At 49.7% G+C, this 24,232-nt stretch overlaps 1 protein-coding gene across 1 annotated transcript; it reads left to right on the forward strand.

Moving 5' to 3' along the window:
• Positions 1 to 319: 319 nt before the first annotated feature.
• On the forward strand, positions 320 to 24,232 carry LOC144102262 (protein argonaute-2-like). The gene is made up of 6 exons (XM_077635566.1): positions 320 to 437; positions 4,661 to 5,052; positions 14,217 to 16,250; positions 20,499 to 20,726; positions 21,673 to 22,025; positions 24,103 to 24,232. The coding sequence occupies exons 1-5, from the start codon at positions 380 to 382 to the stop codon at positions 21,985 to 21,987; spliced, it is 3,027 nt and encodes a 1,008-aa protein (XP_077491692.1). The 5' UTR covers positions 320 to 379; the 3' UTR covers positions 21,988 to 22,025; positions 24,103 to 24,232.

Consider the following 24,232-nt stretch of genomic DNA (forward strand, 5'->3'; position numbering starts at 1 on the left):
TTCGAAGCGGAGTCACCCTCCACTTGTTGTCTTCGACTTCCACAGCGCGCGTGTTCGAGACGCGCCGGGACCTTGGGTTCCCATAAGGAGGAGTGGTAAAGCGTTATCGTACGACAATTCCCTTTGGTTCCATACAGTTTTTTTTTCTTTATGCGTTCTTGGAGGCAGAAGCGCCGGCACGCGCACGACGTCTCCAAGCGTAGCCAATGACGGCGGAACACGTGCAGCTCGTGGCGTCGCATATGAGCCAATCGCAGAGCGGAAAAGGCCCCTATAAAGGAGAAACAGCGCAGCCATTTTGCCTTTCTCTAGGGGCTCGACAGGCAGTCAAGACGTCCGTTCCGGTGATTGCCATTTGTGTTTGTGGCCTGCTATCTAAATGGGGAAAGGAAAGCGCAAAGACAAGAAGAAAAACGACTCAGCTGCTAGACCTCCAGGTGCGTAGCGAATTTCATTCCGGTTCTGTGGCCTCCGCCGCAGTCTCGTTTCGGTGCTCGATCCCTTTGTTCATCTGGCGTCACTTGCTGGTCGCTTTAGGCCTAACCTCGTGGGCTAGGATGATTGTGTTCTAAAGGATATTTTTGTGAGAAGGCTGAACGAAATGCACGAGCTTCGTTACCCGTTTGTTTTCGCTATTATGCACCATCGTTTTTATGTGAGCGTGATTGACCGTGACTTGAGAGAAAAAAAAATACCTGGTTCGGTTGAGCCGAAGCGACCTCGGCAGACTTCTAATCGCGTTAAGGTTGGTTCACGTGCAAGCAAATGAGCGAGCAGAGCGATAGAGCGGCGCGTTGCAGCGAAGAATTTGCACATTTATTGAATCTCTTCGATCTGGCCGTTCGACGCTCCGCGACGTCTCGAAACGGCTTTGTGCGCCGCGGCGGCACAAATTGCTAGCGTTTTCGCTCCTATGTGAAGTGGCCTTTGGACTGCGTACGACTGCGCGTCTGCCGTCCTCGTGGTTCGTACAGTGTCGCGATATGCAACGCCGGTAATGGGCGCTCTGCCCTCGGGCTGCGAAGAGCCTTGCTTTGTTCGAACAAAGCCCGCACGCTTAGTGAAATTGCAACGCCTTCAGCTTGCTCAAGCTCCAACCTGCGTTGTGGACAATGCACTCTTTCGATATCATTAATATTAGTCTCTCTTGTTAGCACAAGCAACGTTTTGCATTAATGCTGCTGTCTCGGGAATACTTGATGTACGGTAGCATTGCTATACGATAGAATGTATGCGAAATGAACAAAATTATCAAATTCCAGGGATGCTACGAACGTCAGTGCTAACAGGTTATGTGAAGTACCTAACTGAAACGCATAACCCAATACAAAGGATCGCGTCGCTTCGGATCACGTCGTTTTTTCTTCTGAGAGGACCTATAAAAAAAGGGGTCCAGCCGAGCCGCGCATTTGTGACCGGCGGCGCGTTCCTGCCGTGAATGCCTTGCCGAACGTTCGCCTTGCGCACGCGCACTGTTCGTCTCGACGCTCCTCGAGCACGCGCTGCTGCACGCGTCGCCCGTGCGCCTGTGTGTTCCGGCCATGCTGCTGACCTGACACGGGGCGGGTGCTGTGGAACGCTCTTCCGCTTGGTCAGTGCCTTGATCCACGGCACGTTTCCGAGCGCTGCTGTCTCGTTTTAGCCCGTTCTTCTTGGTGCACAGCAATCCCTCTGGAGCTCCGCACAACAATCTCTTCAGCGCATTTACGATTCCTTTATGGTTTCTTTGGGTTTAACGTCATAAAGCGACTTAGGCTATGAGGGACGCCGTAGTGAAGGGCTCCGGAAATTTCGACCACCTGGGGTTCTTTAACGTGCGCTGACATCGCACAGAACACAGGCCTCTGAATTTCGCCTCCATCGAAATTCGACCTCCGCGGCCGAGATTGAACCCGCGTCTTTCGGGCATCGTGTTTCAGCGTCCTTACTCTGTTTCCACCGCATTTTTGGCATGGGCTATCCGCATTACCCGCCGCGGTGGATAAGTAGTTAGTGCGCTCGGCTACTCTTCCGGGGAACCCGGGTTCGAATACGACCGCGGCGGCCACGTTTCGATGGAGGCGAAACGCAAAGGCGAGTGTTCTGCGCAATGTGAGTGCACGTTAAAGATCCCCAGGTGGTCGAAATTATTCCGCAGCCCTCCACTACGGCACCTCTTTCTTCATTTCTTCTTTCACACCCTCCTTTATCCCTTCCTTTCCGGCGTGGTTCAGGTGTAAACCGAGATATGCGAGATTTTTACTTCGTCATTTTCTTTCCTCAAAAATCAATTTTTTATTTTCAGCAAATGTCTCTTTCTCCGGATTGTGATCCCTATTTATCGCGACAGCGTGTCTTTTGTTTCAAGGTTAGAGTGTGCAACCTATGGGGCTGACGGGTTAAATCAAGCGGGATTAACAGCTTGGCGTCCCGCTTTGTGGCGCGATGAGTGGCACGGTATTGCTGTTGTTGTTTCGACTGAGGGAATAATGATAAGCGACAGGCCCGATCACTGGTTCAAGCTGATCCACAGTCGCTGCCACGGGCAGATAATCGCTGCCACGTGCAGACAGTAGGAGAGTTAAAAGAGATATGAGAGGAAAGCTGGGAAGAAAGGACGCGCGTCTCAACAGCCGCGTCATCTGAAGCGATGACGACGGTTTAGCAACAGGTACTCCCGGTGGCAAGCAGCCTTCGCCACATATGCGAGAGCCCCTGCATCATTGCTCATTAGGGCCATTCAGCCACTTCATCGTCCCCTTCCCGTGAAGCGAAGGCTTTACTACTACCCTGCGTAGCTGCTTCGCTGTGTACGAGAGTTTGACCTTGAACCGAGGAGAAACCACGTGACAGCTATGACGTCATTCAACCGCCACCGCCGCGTTCATTGTGATCATTGGCATTGGCGCTGACGATGTTCTGGACTGCGTCGATTTTGAGGAAAAAAAAGGAATTGGAGAAGTGAGTTTCCCGCCACCAGCATGTGCTGACATTCTTCGTGACAGCAAGCGTTATCCGCGGCAAGAAACGTGTATTCTTTACGGCCGATATATAAATGAAAAAAAAAATTGAAGGCCGATTGCGACAGACGGTAATCCGAAAGTTGAGCGCAGCTCTTCGCATGCCGCCTGCTACCGCTTGGCAGGTGTCGTGTTATGTTGCTAGCCACCCTCCGGAATCGTCCCGTAGCAGCTGCCTTCCGGCTGTCCATTCCTCTCGCGATGGCAGGTGGCGCTTCGCTCTGCTGCTCCCTGCCAACACGACACCTGTCACACTGAGTAACACGTCACCTGTCGGCTGGCATGTTACACCGGCTACGACGCGGAACTCAGGAACGGGCGAGCTGCGCTCTAAAATGAAAGAAATGAAAGAAGTCACTGCAGTTGAACACGAAGCGAAAAGCTTCACCACGTTTGGTAAAGGAGTCGTCCCATAGGCCGGAGAATAGCCTTGAACGACCTTCAGCCCAACCACTTTAGCCGTGCATGACCGTGCGGGGTACAGATACGGGTCGAACTCTTGACCCCTGACCTTGACCCATGACCTTTAGTTGACATCTGATCTTTGGCCTTTTACACAGGGTGAGATTTGGGTTCACCTTTGCGCTTAAAAACATTCGATGGGGGTCTAAGCCCCAGTGATAGTGCGTCTAAGCCACCTGGGTGTGTGGGTATATGCTATAGAACGGCTGTCCATGCAGGCGCTGCCATGGACGAGCCTGAGACACTCATCAAGCGTCCTTGCTTTACGCTGTATTCCAGGGTTAGCCAAGTTAAATTGAAAATTGTTTTTTTTCTTCTCAAATAGCGCACTATATTGAAAGCTTGCGCGTGTGTCGCAAATTTATTGAATACGGCGGGGCTTATCGCTTCTTTGTTGCTGTGGGGGAGGGCTGATCCCGTTTGTGTGAAAATTAAGACCATGTGCGCCAGCTAGGGCCGAGCACTCAGTTCTTCAGTGCAAAGGGTTTACGACGCTGTTTGGGGTCGCTGCGGGTTTGGTCGGGTTTAGTCACGGTGCATGCCACTATCGGCTTGCACAGCTGTCTGAGTTGGGACGGCTGTTGCGACATATGCTTTCGACCACTCTATACTGCATTTTCGGTCACTGACCATGTCAAATATGTTAATTGCAGTCAGCTGCGCACTTTAACATGGTCAGTAAACCGAAGACTGATTCTGCTGACCTCTGTGCTGACCTGACCAGACGGCTTTCGATCAAACCATCGACTAAGTACTCTATACCAGCTGTCTTTTCCCGTTGAGCAGACGAGGGAAGGGACAAGAGGTGCTCGTTATGACATGACGGAAGCCAACAGTCACCGAAACCAAGAAACTTAGGGGATGCTTTCTTAAATAATTTTTGGTGTTCATCAATGGAGGCTTAATAGGGCAATTACTTTTTAAATAGTCCCTTTGCGACTTTAAACCACCATAAAGAAGCGAACCTTTTTAAAGATAATTCATTAGAAAGCAGAAGAAAAGCAACCACATGCCGCCGGTGGGATCCGAAACTCACGACCTCTGAATTTCGCGTCCGGTGCTCTACCAACGGAGCTCCGGCGACGGCTGTCCAGTCTTCTGCTTTCGGCAGTGTATATATGCGTGTCGTAACGATCGCTATGATCGCAAACGCAGCCGATATATAGAGCCGACGTTAAATATGCATTTTCGGCTCGCAGCGGTGCCTTCGGCCAGCGGTGGCAACCAAGCCACCCCTCCTGCTCCGTCGCCCGCCGGTCCCTCGCGGGTTTCGTTCGCGCAAGCACTCCAGCAGGGCGCCGCGGCCAGCCCGCAGCCGCGCGCCGTCAGCGGCGGCCCGACCACGGCCGCGGAGCCCAGCGCTCAGCCCAGCGCCTCCCGTCCCAGCAACGGGGCCGCCGCCGCCTCGGGTTCCGCCAACGTAGCTGCCAGCAACCCCCGGCCTGCATCCGCAGCAGCCGCCGTGAGTGGCAGTCAGCCGGCAGCAGCTGCCCTACCACCGTCGCCACCATGCACGCCGCCCGTTGCGGAGACACAGCAAACCTCCGAAGCTGGCGACCAGGCCACTCCGGGTGACGATGTCAGGATCAAGGTGCGTACTGTTTCACGGAAAGGGCTTCATCTTGAGGCATGCCATGTAGCTCGTTTAACCTCGTTATAACGAAGCTGAAAGTTCGTTCCCGGCTTTTGCTTTGTTATATGCAGTGTTGAAGGAGCTCCCGAGGGGAATCGTAATTCCTTCGTTATATCCATTATATCGTTATAAACCATGCTGTGCAGCTAGTTATGCCAGCGGTCCAAATACAGTTGAACCTCTTTACAACGAAGTTGAAGGTTTCCGGCAATTACTTCGTTATACTGTAGCTTCGTCATAGTCCCTGTAGGCCGAGCTTCCACGTGCAATCATAATTTCTTCGTTATATTAGTTTCGTTATAAACCGCTTCGTTTATAAGTTTATAAGTTATAAGTTAGGTTATAAGTTATAAGTTTGCGACGTAACAACCGCATATAAATGAGTGGTTTGAATCCGACCGCGCTGCTTCATTTCGGTGGAGGCGAAGCGCAAAGGCACCCATGTGCGGTGCGATGTCAGTGTACATTAAAGCTCCCCAGGTGACTGAAATTATTCCGGAGCCCTCCACTACAGCACCTCTTTCTTCCTTTCCTCTTTCACGCCCTCCTTTTTCTCTTCCCTTATGGCGCGTTTCATGTGTCCGCCAATATGTGAGAAAGATACAGCAGCATTTCCTTTCCCTGAAAATCAATTTTCAATGTTCACAGTTTCTTCTGTGAGGTTCAGGGCCTCAGTCATGGCCTGGATAAAGGTTGGCTCAAGCAATTGGTGCGTCGTCAGGTTTAGCCTTTGGGTTCAGTACATATACGCCGGCGGCCGAGTGTTGTGTTGCCAGCGTATGAAATATTTGTTTATAAAGCGAAAGCTTTACTGGCCGCAGGTTGCGCAGTTTCGCATGATTCCTGGAGAGCCGTGCTGCGCATGCACGAGGAGCAGTGATGACACACGGCCCATTTTTCTCTCTCGCTCTCTACCCATTACTGCGCATGCGCCACTGGTAGCACCGAGCCACAAGTGTTCCGCCGCTGCGCACCGCCGCGCCTTTCCTCAAAATCCAACTTTCAATTTTGTTTTCTCGTTCCTCTTTGCCTCCCTCCTTTATGCCTTCCTTGCCGGCGCGGTTAGAGGTTCCGCCGAGATATGCGAGATGATTACTGTGCCATTTCCTTCCCTCGAAAAGTAAACAAAACAAGTGAGCCGACGGCGTTCATAGTTCATTGGCGTTGACAACTTGGCAAAGACCGTTTTTTCACGAATCTAAAGGCACACAACCGACTCTGTGGGCCAGTGGAGAGCTCAATATCGCTTTCGCTTTGTATATTCTGGATTAGCTGGGCTGATCCAACCCGCCGCGGTGGCTCAGTGGTTAGAGCGCTCGGCTACTGATCCGGAGATCCCGAGTTCGAACCCAACCGCGACGGCTGCGTTTTTATGGAGGCAACACGCTAAGGCTCCCGTGTGCTGTGCGATGTCAGTGCAGGTTAAAGGTACCCTGGTGTTATTTATTAATTGGTTTTGGGGGAAAGGAAATGGCGCAGTATCTGTCTCATATATGTTTGGACACCTGAACCACGCCGTAAGGGAAGGGACAAAGGAGGGAGTGAAAGAAGAAAGGAAGAAGAGGTGCCGTAGTGGAGGGCTCCGGAATAATTTCGACCACCTGGGGATCTTTAACGTGCATTGACATCGCACAGCACACGGGCGCCTTAGCGTTTTTCCTCCGTAAAAACGCAGCCGCCGCGGCCGGGTTCGAACCCGGGAACTCCGGATCAGTAGTCGAGCGCCCTAACCACTGAGCCACCGGGGCGGGTGTACCCTGGTGGTCGAGATTATTCCGGAGCGCTCGACTACATCACCTCTTTCTTCCTTGCTTCTTTCACTCCCTCCTTTATCTCTTCCATTACGGCGCGGTTCAGGTGTCCAACGATATGTGAGACATACTGCGCATTCTTTCCCCATCCACATTAATTTTATCCGGGGGTGGGGGGGAGGAAATGGCGCAGTACCTGTCTCACATATCGGTGGATATCCGTAATCCGTCATAAGGGAAGGGACAAAGGGGGGGTGAAAGAAGAAGTGAAGTAGTGCCGTAGTGGAGGGCTACGGGACAATTTTGACCGCCTGGGGATTTTTAACGTGTACTGGAAACGAACAGCAAACGGGCGCCTTAGCGTATTCTCTCTCCAAAGAACCGCAGCCGGTGCGGTCGGGTTCGAACCTGGGAAACTGGATCAGCAGCCGAGCGTTCTAACCAGTGAGCCATCGCGGTGAGTGTATTGTCTTTTTCAGTCACTCGTTAAATAAGCTTTTACTCCAAGCTAAATGAGCCATCGTCGAGTCCAAACATCCACTTTGGCAAACTGATGTTTCCTTGGGCCGTAGCTGTTTATTCTTATAAATTATGCTTCTGCACATTCTCTTTTCAAAGAAAGAGTCCCGTATGTTGCTCATCTTTCGCTGTTAATGAGCGGCTGGCGCGTCCTTCCGACCTCCACGAATGCCGAATTTTCCACGGTAGTTCCTTTTGCCGAGCTTCGCCGCCGGGCGCCGGTTTTGTTTCATGAGGATTAAATTTTTCTAATTTTGTCGCCCCAATCGCGACGAGTGTGTGAGTGAGTGAATAAACTTTAGTGCTGTAATAAAGGAGTCTTGCTGCTTGCTCGAAGATTGCCGATGTCTTCCAGGTTGAGGGTGGTTGGCGCTCCTAGTCCAAGGCACCACTGTACCTGGCCATCCGGCATGCGTGGCTCACTAGGTCTCTTAGGACCTTGAGCTGGCTGCTGGTTAGCCGGTTCCCACTGCTCCACACTTCGCTCTTTATTACCTCGGAAAGCTACATTGTGTATGCATTCCCGTGTGATATGATACAGCGTGGGGGTTGCCCCGCACCACGGACATGCATCCCTATACTGCTCCGGATACATCTTATGTAGAATGTGAAGGTTGTGGAAGGCTCCTGTTTGGAGTCTTCTCCAACATGTCGCTTCATGTTGTGTTAGCAGAGGATGTGGCGGGGGTATTTGCGTCTTCTGCCTTTGATGAGGTTGAGGATAGCAGCGTACGTGAGCTCTACCGTCATCTCCGGGCCGTCCGAGGCATTTGACGCACCAGTTCGGATAGTCAGCTCGCGAGCTAGCTTGTCCGCCTTCAGATTGCTTTCGATTCCGGCGTGTCCCGGCACCCAGTAGATCCTATGTTGATCTTTTCGTTGGTTCGCTGCGTTTTCAAGAGAATTCTTAGTGTTTTCTTGTTGATTCTTCCTACCATGTAGCGTCTGCACGCTTCTTGGGAATCTGTTGTGATTGTGAGAGATTTGTTGGTGCGATAAGCCTGGGCTGCCGCTAGAGCTACGGCTTTCTCCTCTGCTTTAATTATCGTCCCATCTCTCGTGGATGCGCCGCTGATGAGGCAAACCTCCTTTGTTGTGACAACCGATACCGTTTTCTTGATGTTTTGGCTACGAGTCCACGGGTACAGAGTGGCGTTAGTGTAGACTACCTGATCTTGTGTGGCTATCTTCGCCTCTACATATGCAGCTCTTGCCTGTCTTCTGGCTGCGTGTAGATTTGGATCCATATTCCTGGGTATAGGGCTAACCTGGTAGGTTCGACGTATTTCGTCTGGGATGTCTGCCGATCTATCCTCTATGTCGTGGACCCCCTTATAGTTCAACCTCCGTAGGAGCTCCCTCCCTGTTGCCGAGTTCCTTAGCCTTTGTATCTCTGACATGACTTGTGCCCTGCTTAACTCGTCGAACGTGTTTTGCAGCCCCAGTTCTGCCAGCTTGTCGTTCGACGTGTTTCTGGGTAAGCCCAAAGCTGTCTTGTAGGCTCCTTTGATTAGGACCTCTGCCTGATTTTCTTCACTTTTCAGCATGCGGTGATATGGAAGTAAGTTATTCTGCTGATGACTAGGCTGTTCACCAGGTTCAGCGTGTCGCCTTCCTTGCTCAGAAATAGGGAAGATTTCTGTGGGAGACATTGTACTGTGACGTCACCAGCTGCATGCCCCTCGATATTTTCTTTGAGTTTGCTCAAGAAAAAAAAATAAGACCTCTGTCTATGGTCACTTCACACAAACAGTGGTCGGTCGCTTATGGTCTCCAGTTTATTCAGTCAACGCGCCGAGAGGTTCTGTGACAGTATGCATGACGCAAGCTTCTGTCTCGATGTCACACTTTAAGGGAAACCCAGTTTTAGTTTCGGCGTTCTTTGTTTTTGCTGTTTTAAAGGGCTTCTACTGAGGATTTTGAAAAACGGTTTCTGAGGCGCAGAGAAAGGACTTAAGAAATGTGATGCGTAGTGGAACATAATGCCACGTCTAAAAACATTCAAAACCGCCCACAGTTGAACTTTGAGTGGTTTATAATGCTTGCAAGAAATGCTTCTACAGCTCTTGCGCCACCATGTCCTTGGTTCCCTGAATAAATAAGTTAAGGCAGGCAAAAAACTAGTAATTACTGTCTCGATTTTGATGAACACACCCACCACGCAGTGCGGTTCCTTGATTTTGCAATCGTCCCGATCGTCCATGTCATATGTGCGCAAGATAGCACAGGGATCTGAAATATATTCTGAGGAAAGTACAGGGTCGGACAAAAGTTCCCAGGCCACAGGGACTGTTTTTGAGCTGTATAATTAGGCAGAGTTGACACCCTCAAATACTCAAAATATCCATTGAGGGCGGAAGAGGCTTTTGTTCTCTGCGAACCTTGATAGCTTTATTCGCGTCTTAAATGCCATGATATACTGCTCAAAAGAAGCAAGCCCTGTGGCCCGGAGACTTTTGACCAGCCGTGTATATAACCTAGCTCAACCACTATGTTCTCTCGTCATAAACACCTGAACCATATATTTCTACATTGAGCACAGAAGCCACAATCCCGAGCGAAGGTTGGCGAGCTCTTTTCAGCGACTGTTTCACGCACGCGCATTTCTACGCCTCGCGCTGCTGCGTATTTTTTTTTCAGATTTGTCTGTCGGTTAGAGTTAAACTTTCCTCTGCCCTCCTACCGATGGGAACGTCTTTTAGCAGTACGAAGAGTACTTCAGGTCTTCGTCCGGCGACACGTTGCCGGTTGGGGCAGCAATTCCAACTTCTTAAAGCAAAACTTATTTATTAAAGACGTGATTGAAATACAAGGTGGTGATGACAAGGCAGTTTAAAGAAAAGGCTGGTAAAGAAAGGCTATTTAAAAAAGGCTGTTAAAAACGGCCGAGCTTGAGACTCGGCGCGCTCATCTAAGTCGTCGTTTCCCGCGGGTTTTAACCCCTTCGATAATTGGGCGGAGCTTGAGTAATCTAGCTCTCGCCCAATTTGGACCAATAGCAAAGAAATTGCATCGTATGTACTAGTGGGCGGAGCCCAGGGCCCGTCCCAGGCATGATCGCTCCTGGTAGCAGGTGCGGGGGGGGGGGGGGCATTGTCCCCGTGGGCTGTCGCGAGCCCAGTGGAATGCGCCGCTCGCTGCATGCGCATACGATGCACCGGTTGCCACGCGTCGGGACAGAAAGGATTAGTGCCGCCTTTCACCCTAAGCGCGGGCGTGACGCCTCGACGTACATTCCTCGATTCCCGCCCCAGGCATGACCGCTCCTGGTAACAGGTGCGGGGGAGGGGAGGGCAACGGCCCCGTGGGCTTCCACTTAACACCTCCCCACCAAGAATGTTGGGGGGACACTTGTTGTACAAACAACATACCGAAGCCCACAATAGCACAAAGCATCCGGCCTTCAACAACATACAAAACGCGCGAAAGCACAAGTACCAGCACAAAAAAAAACACAAACCAAGGAGGGGCACTTCACATCCTACTTATGGCAATAGCGAAAAGAGTAGGTTCACAAGGATATCTTGTTGCATGCATCTACACTCAGATTTACATATTTTTCTCTTTGCGAGCAAATAACAGTCTAAACTCATCACACAAGGAGTACATCATTAATGCTCTTGAGATGTCAGTCCACAAGCACTCACACACACACACTCAGGTTGGGCCACCGTCCCGTACGTTCCTTGGCCCGCGATGTCCGATCCATCTACCTAGCACAGGCGGCTCCCTGATTTGTTCCTGGGTCAGATGCGTGGACTCATGTAGTGTGGATTCAAAGGTGCAACTCCCAGTATGCAATTCCGGAACACCTTTTATATCCCCAAACTCTCCGTCAGACTCAAAAATTACGCCTACGTTGTTTACTCTGGCGTAATACTTTCTCAGTCTATTGGCGTGCACCCATCGCTCAGAACCATCTCTGAACTTGACAACACAGCTATCGGGTCGTCTATATTCTTTAATCGTTGCTGGGCCCAACCATTTAGGTCGCATCTTGTTCTGCTGGTTCGTATCTAACACGAGGACTTCGTCACCCTCACAGAACCCTTTGGCCCGTGCCCTTAGATTGTATTTCTCCGCATACGCTTTCTGCAGCTGCTTGATTTGGTGATCTACCCTCCCTGCTACTTCAGCCATTTGCTGCCGCAGCTTGATCAGAAACTCTGACGTAGCCTTATTTAGGCCCATAGGTGGTGTCCAGTTCCCTGTCCATGCCTTTTGAAGGATTCTTAATGGGCCTTGAGGGACGCGCCCATACATACCCTCAGCTCGCGTTACGGATTCGACCGCGGCTCTCGCTGTCATCTTTGCGTCCTGCTGGTGACGACCTAGATCATCACCAGACCCTACATTGGGCCTCTTCTGTGGGCAGTTCCACTGCACATGACCGAATTTACGACAGCCATAGCATTTTGGCGGTTCCCTGTGTTCGTCCTTGGATCGATTTCCTTGGTTCCGTGGCTCGCGCGGCTTTGCCTCATACTTTTTCGGCTCCTCTGCAGCCCCTTGACGGCGCCCACGCCTACTGTCTTCATATTGTTCGGCAAGTTGCGCAAGCTCCTTGGGTTTCAACCACTTATCTGTCTCCTGTTGGAGAATGTACTCGCGCATTTTGTCCGGCATAGTCTGCTTAGCGCGGTCTGCCACCATTAAGGCCCGAACGTCCTCTAATGTTCTCACTTTCCTACTTTGCAAGTAGTATCCAAGCGTTACGTCCAATTGGGTGACAAACTGACCCCAGCTTTCGGCATCTTTTCTACAAGTGTAGAACCTCCGCTTGTATTCTTCAGCAGTCAATCTGAGCACCGCGAGTACTAGCTCCCGAATTTTCTCGAAACTCATTACCGTGTCGACCGACTGGTTAGCCACGAGTGCCCGAGTTTTTTCATTCAGGAAGGGCATTATAATTGGCCCCGCGATGTCATTCGGGATCTCGCAGGCCCTTATCATATTTTCGGCGCTTTTGAACCAAGCAGGAATGAGGTCTTCCGACTGTGGCATTGGCGCGAGGACTGCCCTTAGATCATCCGCGTGCCGACCCAATTTTTCCCTTCTGCTGCCATTTCCCGAGGTGCCCTTACCTCTCTGAATCAGCGTCTGGAGCTGAATTTTTAGCCTAAGAGCTTCAATCTCGAGCTCCTGCTCCCTCAAGCGCGCGCTACCCTGGCTGCTGTCACTCGCCGGGGTGTTAGCTCTCTGCCCATCCATAATCGTCACGTTCTCCGTGTCTTCCCCGTCAGAGTCCGTGTCACTAGCGTTTCGACTTCCCACGCGCAGCCTCTGTGCTCGGGTAGTGACTGACATCGCGTTCCCGGAGAAAACGGGAAAGGGCCCACCTGTGTTCTGCAGACTTCTTGTTCGTGCTGCGCTGGGTCGGTGTCTTTCCGCTGTTCACGTTGAGCTGGTGGCGGAAGGGGTGGGAGTCCCACCGGTGTTCACTGCGGTGCCCGTCACGTCCTCCAGGCCGATGAAGCCGCCAGCCACAGATGCCGCCGAAGTCGCCGCGCTCCGCTCCGTCGGTCCGCTTCCTCGCTGTCAGCGCTGACGTGGAGCCTTGACTCCGAGACCTCGCCTGGACTTTGGTCCCCGGGGCTTCTCCCCAAGATTTTGTGCTCCGTCAATCTTCCGGAAGGTACTGCCTCCAACCGCTCTGCAGGAAGCCGCTCAGACGATCCTGGTCACGGCACCAGTTAAACTTTCCTCTGCCCTCCTACCGATGGGAACGTCTTTTAGCAGTACGAAGAGTACTTCAGGTCTTCGTCCGGCGACACGTTGCCGGTTGGGGCAGCAATTCCAACTTCTTAAAGCAAAACTTATTTATTAAAGACGTGATTGAAATACAAGGTGGTGATGACAAGGCAGTTTAAAGAAAAGGCTGGTAAAGAAAGGCTATTTAAAAAAGGCTGTTAAAACGGCCGAGCTTGAGACCCGGCGCGCTCGTCTAAGTCGTCGTTTCCCGCGGGTTTTAACCCCTTCGATAATTGGGCGGAGCTTGAGTAATCTAGCTCTCGCCCAATTTGGACCAATAGCAAAGCAATTGCATCGTATGTACTAGTGGGCGGAGCCCAGGGCCCGCCCCAGGCATGATCGCTCCTGGTAGCAGGTGCGGGGGGGGGGGGGGCATTGTCCCCGTGGGCTGTCGCGAGCCCAGTGGAATGCGCAGCTCGCTGCATGCGCATACGATGCACCGGTTGCCACGCGTCGGGACAGAAAGGATTAGTGCCGCCTTTCACCCTAAGCGCGGGCGTCACGCCTCGACGTACATTCCTCGATTCCCCCTCGGGCATGACCGCTCCTGGTAACAGGTGCGGGGGGGGGGGGGGGCAACGGCCCCGTGGGCTTCCACTTAACAGTTAGATTCAAAAGTAAGGCAGCTGCTATGGCCACTGCGAGTAATAAGCGTCTCTTCGGCAGTTCAGGAAGCCCCCCCCCCCCGACCCCATTCTACAGGGGTGAATTACCGAACTCGTCGGCAGCCGGCGGTGGGGCCGATTGGGTAGGGCTGGCTGAAGAGCGCCAACCTGTGAGCATGAAAAGAGTGATGAAAAGATATAGGAAGTCTCGAATACGCTGAAATTAAGATATTGACTGCAGATAGCTTCGCTTGCACGAAACATTTAAAACATTCTCACTGGAGCATATCAATGATCAAGCGCCGTCCTTTAATGGGCTCGCTACAACGCACGGGGTGCAGGAGGCTTTTTTCATTAAGACTCACCGGAACCGGTCCTGCAGTGTAGTGTAGATCGAAGCCATTCGGTCAAAGTTATGTGACGCTCAACACACGAGACAGTGCGTGCATCCTTAATTGTTCATGCTCTGCTCTAATTGCCACCAATCACGGCGCAGGAGCTCGAGCGAACCCTGCCCTCTCACTTCCCGCGGCGGCCCGCCCACGGCCAGCTGGGCCGGACCATACAACTTCTTGCCAACCACTTCAGCATTGAGATACCGTCTGGCAGCGTCTACCACTATGACGTCGAGATCTCCTCTGAGACTGCCGAGGAGACCAAGGTTCCTGAGCAGAAAAAGTACCGATGTCTCAGCACGAAGATCAACAGGATTGTCATCGAGCTCCTAGTAAAGAAGTACCGGCAAGACCTGGCCAACTGCATCCCGGCTTTCGATGGCCGCAAGAACCTGTACACGCGCCGCCAGCTCAACTTCCGCGAGCGCACATTCGCAGTCGACCTCGAGGAAGACCAAAGATCCCAGAAGTTTATAATCAAGATCCAGTACGCGGCCACAGTGAACCTGGACGCCCTGCATGGTGTCTTCCAAAAGCGCGTACAAACTGTGCCGCAGGAAGTCCTCCAGGCCATCGACATCGTCTTGAGGCACAGCCCCTCGATCAACCTTGCACCGGTTGGGCGCTCGTTCTTCAGACCGCCTGGACCCAACGAGCACAAAGACCTCGGAGGAGGCCGGGAGGTGTGGTTTGGCTACTACACGAGTGTTCGACCCGCCCAATGGAAGCCCATGCTTAACGTCGACATGTCAGCAACAGCATTCTACGAGTCGCTTCCACTGGTCGACTTCATGTGCAGGTTCTTAAGCGACAGCCGTCGTGTGTTGACGCCCGCGGACTTCCGGTCATTGCGCGAGAACCAGTACGTGCGCCTGAATAGGGAGCTCAAGGGACTCCGTGTCAAAGTGACGCACCTTCCGTACCCGCGCAAGTACAAAGTGGTCAAGATCACGAGAGAACCTGCGAAGGAAATCTATTTTGAATCAGAAGGTAGTCAGATCTCCGTCGCAGACTACTTCCAGAGCCGCTACAGACGCTTGTCGTACCCGAACTTCCCTTGCGTGCAGAGTGGTAGCCCGACGCATCCGGTCTACATTCCTCTGGAGGTGTGCGAGCTGGCCGAAGGCCAGCACTGTCGGAAGAAGCTCGACGAGAGTCAGACCGCCGAGATGATCAAGCGCACGGCCCAGCCGCCAGCCAAGCGCTTCCAGGAGATTCGTCAGTCTGTGCGCGACATGGTCAGCAGCTCGGGCAAGTACCTACGAGAGTTCGGCGTCAAGATCAACACTGAACCCACTCAGGTTGTGGGCAGAGTGCTCGACCCGCCATCTCTGGTTTTTGAGAACAACACCATGTGCAAGCCGCGCGACGGTACGTGGGATCTCCGAGGGCAGCGCTTCTACGAGGCGATGTCCATGACAAAGTGGATTGTTCTCAACGTGAGCCGCATCGCGCACAAGGATTCCCTGGAAAACTTCGTCAGGATGTTGATCCGCATCGGCAAAGAACTGGGCATGCGCATTGCGCAGCCGCTTGCGGTCATCACGTTCGACACAAACCGCCAGCCCATGCGGACCGTTCTCACGGAGCAGCGCCAGCAGCACCCGCAGTTGGAGATGGTTGTGGCTGTGATAACAAAAGACACGAACTACGCTGAGATCAAGCAGGTGGCAGAGACTGAGCTGTCCCTGCGCACACAATGCATCTTGGACAACAACGTGGTCCAAAAGTGCAACGCAGCGCTCATCCAAAACCTGTGCCAGAAGATCAACGCCAAGATGGGCGGTATCAACAATAGTCTCCTGATGCAGGAGAAGCCGAAGCTGTTCCATAGGCCCGTGATCGTCATCGGAGCAGACGTGTCGCACCCATCGCCTGGAGACAAGGTCAGGCCATCCATCGCCGCGTGCGTCGGAAGCCTAGACCGTGTACCGTCCAAGTTTCACGCCACCATTCGGGTACAGATTGAAGACTCCGAGGCTAAGGCGCGTGTGGAAATCATCAGAGACCTGAAGGACATGATCAAAGAATTGCTACTGGCTTTCTACCGCGCCACCAGGCACAAGCCCGAGCGGATCGTCTTCTACAGGGACGGAGTGAGCGAGGGGCAGTTCTTGGAAGTCCGTAACCATGAGGTAAGCAACTGCACCTACTACAATACAGTCCCCACTAAACGCTCATCTTGTTAAGACAGTTTTTCCCGCATTCAATGTCACTAGTGTCATTGGATAACCTTTGTCTTTTGAGAAGGGGACTAGCTGTGCATATACGTAACGACACCGAATTGATCTCCACAGGGATATAATTTCAGGACATCCAAGATATTCATTTCTGGAGACGTCTTCTCGGCGTTAGTTGACCTCAGCTCGATCGTTTCTCTTCAAAAGGTGGTAAACATCCAAGACTGAGGCCTCTGGCGCGGTTTTGTACGTATCCGCTCTGCCTCTCACCCTTCTTACACACGGGTGATTATAACTGCTGTGCAGTTGACCGTCCGTTGAACTGAACGACAGCTCGAGGTGTTATACTGGTGCCACACGGTCAAGTTTTATGTCATTAATTACTTAGTAAATCAATTTTTAACGCAATTGGCGCGGTGCCACGCACTCGTATTTAATGACATTAGACAGACTAACTGGCTTTTGCGACCTTCTGAGTTCGCCACAACTCATTCGCCCGAGCACTGTATACTCTTTTCCCCATTCCGCATACAGGAAAACATTTTTTTTGTGTGAAGTTACTATCCAGAGGATAATGGTTTATTCAAAAAGAACACTATTTTAACCAGCAATTCATATGTACTGTTATCATTTGAGCTGACACACGAGTTCTACTTTTACACTATTGTCAAGCAAGAACAGTGGCGTATTCTACAAATTAATTTTTATATTATATCTGAATAGCATTGCTGGGATATTGGTCATTAACACAGTTTATATTCAGGGTTTTTTTTTACTGCCTTAAAAGGCGGTATCTTCACCGTGATTAAGTATTTATTTACTTATATAGAGATATTTTATGCCTCCGGAGAGGCATTGTGTAATGGGGGATACAGAAGGTAGTGAAAAATAGGTTAGAAATCCAAAAATCATAGTAAATGTACAGCAAAACACACAAAAAAACAGGTGAGTTCAGATAAGATATCGCAATTCATAAAAAGGGATAAAAGTAAAAAAACAACTCTGCGTCAAGTAACAAAAACAGGGGAAATGCAGGAAGAGTTATACAAAAGCCAAAGAAAACATATAAGGTATAAATAAGCAAAGCTGTGCATCCACGGAACCAAAGAGGCAATAGTTTCAAGCTGCTGAAAACGAAGTTAAACGAATCCTGAGTATATAAATGACGTGCTAACCGTTATCAACGAAGTGTTTGGGTAGATGTTTGGAAAAGGTGCCATGATTACCCTGCAGGGCGATGCAGTCCGGAAGATCGTTCCAGAGACGAATGCCACGCGCCATAAATGCCATAAATGCCATAAATGCCATACATGCCATAAATGCCATATATGCCATAAATGCGGCATAGCTGTAGTTATTATGTAATCAATGTTATAAGTAGGAGGGACGTTGTAGATGTGCTGGCGGTGAATCAGTGGCATGAACATATTTGTGAAAGATAGATAAAAGGGCAGTCTCGCGATGAATTTGCAAGGGATGCATGGAGCGAAAGTTTGATCTTCAGTTTGGTTGCACTGGACTGATAACTAATTTTGCGAAATGAGACGACAAGCCCGATTCTGGACAGCTTCCAACTTATTAGATATTTCTGATGAGGTGACCAGATGGATGAAGCGTACTCTAGCTGCGGTGCTACAAAAGTAATGTAGGCTTGTTTATGCACGTGAGGGGTAGTGCATTGCAGGTTACGGCGAAAGAAAACTAGTGACCGGGAAGCATTGGCGAAAGTGGTGGTTGTGTGTTCAGCCCTAAAAAGTTTGGTGAAATATGGACGCCTAGATGCTTATACTGCGTAATCCGAGCCAAAGTATCGTTATTATTGTGGTATGGAAAATTCGAAGTGACTGATTTTCGGCTAAAAGTAATTATCTTACACTTAGAAATGCTTAAAGTCATTAGACACGTTTTACACCAGTCTTTTATGCAATCGAGGTCACTTTAAAGTTCAAGGTGGCCATTAGTAAATTTTATTGGCCAATAATTAATGCAGTCGTCAGCAAATATGTGTATCTAAGATGAGATTGTTGCTGGCAGGTCATTAATGTAAATTAAGAATAGTAATGGACCGAGGAGGCTTCCTTGCGCCACGCCCGATGTAACATCGGAAACAGGAAATTAATAAATTTTAACGGTGAACTGCTGGCGATTAGAAAGAAAACTACGGGCCCATGACAGAGTTAAATAATTTAATTTAAGTGCATAAAGCTTAGATATTTGTCGGCAATGTTCTACCCGATAAAATGCTTTGGCAAAGTCCAAAAAGGTGCAAGTGGGCAGTTTTCGTGCGAGTGTTTGTTGCCACTTTTGAAAACCGGTACAACATTTCCTATTTTCCAATCGGTGGAAACCTCACCTGTAGATACTGTCTGCTTAAAGATATGAAGGAAGATGATGCTGGAGACAGAAATGGCATTTCTTTAGTATTTTGAATTGATTTCATCAACACCAGAAAAAGAGGGTACTTGGTAATTTATCAGGTGTACTAAGCCATACAGTGTAATGTCAACCGGTGCCATGTACGGGTAACCAAAATCATGTACATACGTGATGTTAGGATTATCTTCTTGGGTGAAAATATATGCGAAAAACGAGTTAAATGCTTTAGGACATTCGGCATCGAAGTAGGGGGTGCTGTGAACGTCATGCATTGATATATCATTACTGACACTGTTCGGACGTATTGTCTTGAAGGACTTGCTTTTATTGTTCTTAAGTAGCGCAGTAAGGGCTTTTTGTCGTCACAAAGGCCAGAACAACACTGCTTTAGGTATGTTTTATATTTAACCCCGCGCGCAGGGCGAACATTCGTGCTTTGTATTTTTGTACAACCATTTTTTTCTTATTTGTAATGCGTTGATGCTTTCATGTAAAGCAAGGGTTAGGTTTATGATTTGATAGCGTGATAAGCGGGACATGTTTGGCTACTATTTCGGCGAGCTTGTCTCTAAATTGAACCCACGGTTATCTTCTTCTGACCTATATTGAAAATGGGTGTCAGAATATTATCAGAAAACATTCGCATTTCGTCATTTATTGGATTGTAATCTCCTCTGCTTAGTCGCGAATCTGTAATGTCAATAAATCTGTCAATAAATAATGTCGTTAAATCTGGACGTGTAGCGCCAGCTCCGAAAATAATGGCATAGGCAAACTTAAGGTTACAAATATCTGCGGTTATTTCTAGTGCGCGTGTGGCACGGGTAATAAAAGGAAGCGCCACCTGCTGTTGAGATCTCAGCTCAGTAGAGATACGCAGTTGGACCAGTCTACTGACCCGCTGAGTCGGCCAAGTCGGCGGCATTTCCGGCTGCCACATCTTGCTATCCTGTCTAATATAAGTACAACTACAACTTCCATTATAGTCGAATACAACCCAAGAACCGAGCGGCTTTTCCCCCTGAATGGACTATCTTGCAGCCAAAGGCGTAGACCAATTCTCATGAGCCTGCTTGGGTAACCACGTAGGGAGTTGTAGATGAAAGGGGTTAGTCTCCCCCATTACAGGGAAGACTATTGTCACTGTCACGGCGCTCACCGCATTGCCAGCCTTGAGGGTTCGTGATAATAAGCCGAAGCCATTGACTGGAAGGGGGTCCTTTTACGGAGAAAAGCGGCTTCATTCTTGAGTGTATCCAACTATATTCGGATTAGTGTAGCCAGAAAAAAAAAATACCGCGAAGTGGCACAAGGAAAACAACGGCTGAGCTGTGAAGCCTGACGTTCCTGTACTGAATTTTCTTAGCTCTGTGTGCTTGTTCACTTTAGGCATACTCAAACACCATGCTTGCACAGAAATTTTAGTTCAGTGATGTCAACTAGGGAGTCAATGCCCAGAGTTATGTACAAACCGATTACGTGATCCAGAATGTTGACCGCGTGAACTCAATTTAGCGGAGTATGCCGAATAACTGCAGCCGACTGTTATTCATTTCAGCGTCAGTTGGAAAAGCTGCACTTCCGTTGAACTGAACGATAGCTTAAACGGCTCGTTTAACCAGAGTACAACCGATAATAGCATTGATAAAAAAACGCTGCTCTTCGCCGCACACTTTTTGTTAAAGGACAATTGTGTAAGGTACGACAGCAAAGCTCATGAACGTCCAAATTGTTTGGTTTACATTCTGAACTAGGTAGATATCGTGATGATTCGAATGGCCTTTCAGCCTTGACCGACATTTTTGTTTCGGCTCTCAAATCTCGCAGGTGAGCGCCATCCGGCTAGCGTGCAAGGAACTGTCTCCCAACGAGACCTACGAGCCACCACTGACGTTCATCGTGGTCCAGAAGCGGCATCACACGAGGTTCATGCCCGCCAACGACCGCGACGGTGTGGGCAAGTGTCGCAACGTCCCACCAGGCACGACCGTAGACTCGGTGGTCACGCACCCGCTGGACTTCGACTTCTTCCTCTGCAGCCACTTCGGCATCCAGGTAGGCGTCCTCTTCTCAGCCCTTGTTGCGATTGTCAGTGGGAACAAATGGTCGGCGATGTTTTCGTTTATGAATTTGCGGAGGAAATAGTCCGGGCGCCGGCGTCGCCACAGGCCCGTCGCGTCTTCAGTGCGCTACAAATTCCAGGAGCGGCTGCGGTGTAGGCCTTCCACATCTTGAGGAAACGGAAGCATGGCCTTCGAGATCACCTACGCGCGAGACTGTGACGGAAGCATTCCGCTTTACGTTGAGGCCACCAGGAGCGCTGTGTGTGACTGTGACGTCATGTTCGACTTTCGGGAAGCGGTACGGAAGTTGCGCATGGGGGCCCTCTAGGGCCAGTGCAGAGTGATGCTGTCATGTGAATGTGGTCATTGGTTTTTATTCTCGAGGTGGCGTCTACTGAGACAATGAATGCATAAGGTTGGGTGAAAAGAGAAGCGCTTGATGTTTAGCTCGAACGTTAAAGCGGGAAGCGGCTTTGAAGTCTCACAAAACGGTCAAAATTGATTTTTTGTTTAAATAGTCGTGTCGTCTTGTATGCCTCGTTTTTTATGCTGTCCCGATGTCGGGACAGCGACATAGATGACGATGACCGACCAATGCACTGATGACAGCCAGCCATGAAATAATAGCTATTCACTGTATTTAGTGGCGCGAGGGCATCTAAGGGCAGATAAAGCCAGAAACATGTTGTGCATGCCGCATTAGGAGCAGGGCAAGCGCATGTTGTGCTCATGGGCTCTGCTGGTTTTTGTATATTGCGTTTAAACACTGTCCTTTGCACGTAATGGCGCATTTAAACCGCAAACACCACGCCACATCACATCGCACCACAAGCAGTACCACACCGCACCACCACATACCAGGACACGACGCGACACAACATGACATGGCCCTTGGAATTCTCGCATGTGAATAAATGTACCACTCGGCGCTCCCGCAGGGCACCAGCCGGCCGGCCCACTACTATATCGTGTGGGATGACTCCAAGTTCAGCGCGGACGACCTGCAGAAGGTCAGCTTCTACCTGTGCCACACATACTCCCGGTGTGCAAGGAGCGTGAGCATCCCGGCCCCTGTGTACTATGCGCACCTGGCCGCCTTCCGCGCCAAACAGCACATCGCCAGCAAGCTGGAGACGTCTGGTGTTGTCAGGGAGCCGCCTGAGGGCGGCGGAGACGCAGTGTTGACCACTGCCCAATACGTGGAGGCCGTCAAGGTGCTGCAGGAACTGCAGGCCTCCATGTACTTCGTATAATGGAGGAGGTTCTCCGCTGCCCCTGCATTCCGGTTACGGTGAGCCTGGAGGCGTACCACTGACGTCATACCCAACAGTTCTGAAAAAAGCCTCTTCCAAAGGGAAAGCGTTTAAGGGCCTTTGCAGGGAGGGTGTTACATGCGTTATAGGGAGGGTATTATGAGCGCATTGTTCCTCATATATTGTAAGATTCTACTACAACGATCAATATATCCCCAACCTCCCGCCTGCAGGCTTGCATTTTTTTGTTATTAACGTTTTTGCTACAGTCCAAAGCGTTCCTCATTGGTTTTCTATTACAGTCATAACTGCTCGATGCGAGTGATGGAAACAATGTAAAAGGAAGGTTTTTCCAGATATCGGAAGAATGGACCTTAAACATTTCTATACCAGTATCTTAGTTTCACAATTTTCAAAATATTTGTTCAAGATTGTTGGAGATCTGCGCAACACGTAGAGGACAAGATATACGTTTCACGCAGTGGACATCTTCTCCCGTCCTTCTTGGCGTTGCACTGTCGTGTGTTCAAGGCGCAGATGAAGCGGTATGCATGGGATAGACGATAAAGATTGCCGCTTCACGAATGCCGTATAGGAACATTTTTTAATGCGTTTTGTTGTAATGAGAGACGACTTAAGCGTCAAGTGCTGCTCCGCCCACATTCAGGGCTGCTGCTTGGAATTCCTCCTCGAAGAAAAAAAATTGTCGGTTGTAAATTGTTTTTGTGTTACCTAAACAAGAAGTTTACCACCAGACGAAATTAAAAACTAGAGAATTTGATGCAAATTCTGTGACCGAAATTTAAGGTTGTTCAATTATGGTTCATTCTAAGCTACACATCACAGAGGCGCCACTGAACAGGGACATGAACACACAGCGCCTGCCCTGTGTTGTTTGACTTTCACGTGCTTGTTTAATTGCGATTAGTTCATCTGTGTATCTTCTATGAGCGCACAACCAATATTTTGCGTAAAATGTAAATGCGCCTAATATGCTTTTTTTGTTTGTCTAGTCCTGACAAAATGGTATTGACCACTGTCCGGCGATATTTTCTTTCTTTTCTCGCTGCCTGGTCCCCGGCTTGCTATGCTAATATATGCTGCTGTATATAGGGAAAGCAGAGAAGAACCTGAACTAAATTTAACTGGATTTGTGCTGCTTGACAGCACTTCGTAGCTGCACAAAAATGCAATCCAGCTTAGTAAACTGTAGCCTTCGCGGCGTTCAACTGCATAGCCGTCAGATAGTTGTCAAGCCCTGCGGGTGTCCCTTTGCGATAGAGAGAGGGGAAGCCCTTTAATTTAAACCATAGATTTTAGATGGCATTCTACACTCTAAACACAAATAAATGCCTATATGGGAGTAAAAAAGAGAGTATGCTGCCCTAGCTATAGCGCACAGGACAGATTACTCTCCTTTCTTACTCCCTTTTTAATCCTTTCTGTTTACAGTATACTTTGCATGGGGAATGGAATTGGGGCGACAAAGTCGCAAAGAGAGAAGCGCGGAAAATGTCTCTATAGAAGTAAAAGAATTAATAAAAGCATTAAATATGATCAAGTCATAAATGGGCAGTTAATTTGGGCTGAGGAGCATGGACAAGTAACGCTACAAGATATTAAATGGTGAAGCGCAGTATATCCTATAAAGGTGCCGACAGTGTTTACTGCATGAATAGTGCATTATGGTGAGACTTCAATTCATAGCGGTGAGTTGTTTTCTATTTGCCTATTTAGACGACATTGGCATTTTCGAGCGGAAGCATGGATGTCGGAGGCCTTTCTGTGAGATCCCTGTATGTTTCACTTGTCTCCGTTTTGCAGCACTCTCTATAGGCACCAATGTGATGAATATAGAGATCAAAAGCCGTTCCTTGCGATCTGAAACAAACGCAAACAATCGGAAAATATGAAAAAGGTCATTATTTTCTTGCAAAAAATGCATGATCAGTATGTTTCAATTGTAGCTCCGCGAACATGGCATGAGCAGTTATTAATAGGTGGTGTTCGTTGTAAGAGGCTCGGGCTGCCTTTGATTCAAATTCGACGGAACAATTTCCAGGTTAGCGTAAGTCAGCCAAGCCGTCACTAATCGCACCTTTTCTTTTCTTGCAGGCCCCCTAGGCGAAGGATTTCTTTGGTTTTGTTGTTTCATGGGCTGTACGAAGAGTGCGGGCGCCAACGTTGTTGGTTGTTTGTGTGCCTTGAAATATTTTAAGTTGTAATAAAAAAAAATTGGCCAAAA

The sequence above is a fragment of the Amblyomma americanum genome, chromosome 8 (assembly GCF_052857255.1).
Source record: "Amblyomma americanum isolate KBUSLIRL-KWMA chromosome 8, ASM5285725v1, whole genome shotgun sequence".
NCBI lineage: Eukaryota > Metazoa > Arthropoda > Arachnida > Ixodida > Ixodidae > Amblyomma > Amblyomma americanum.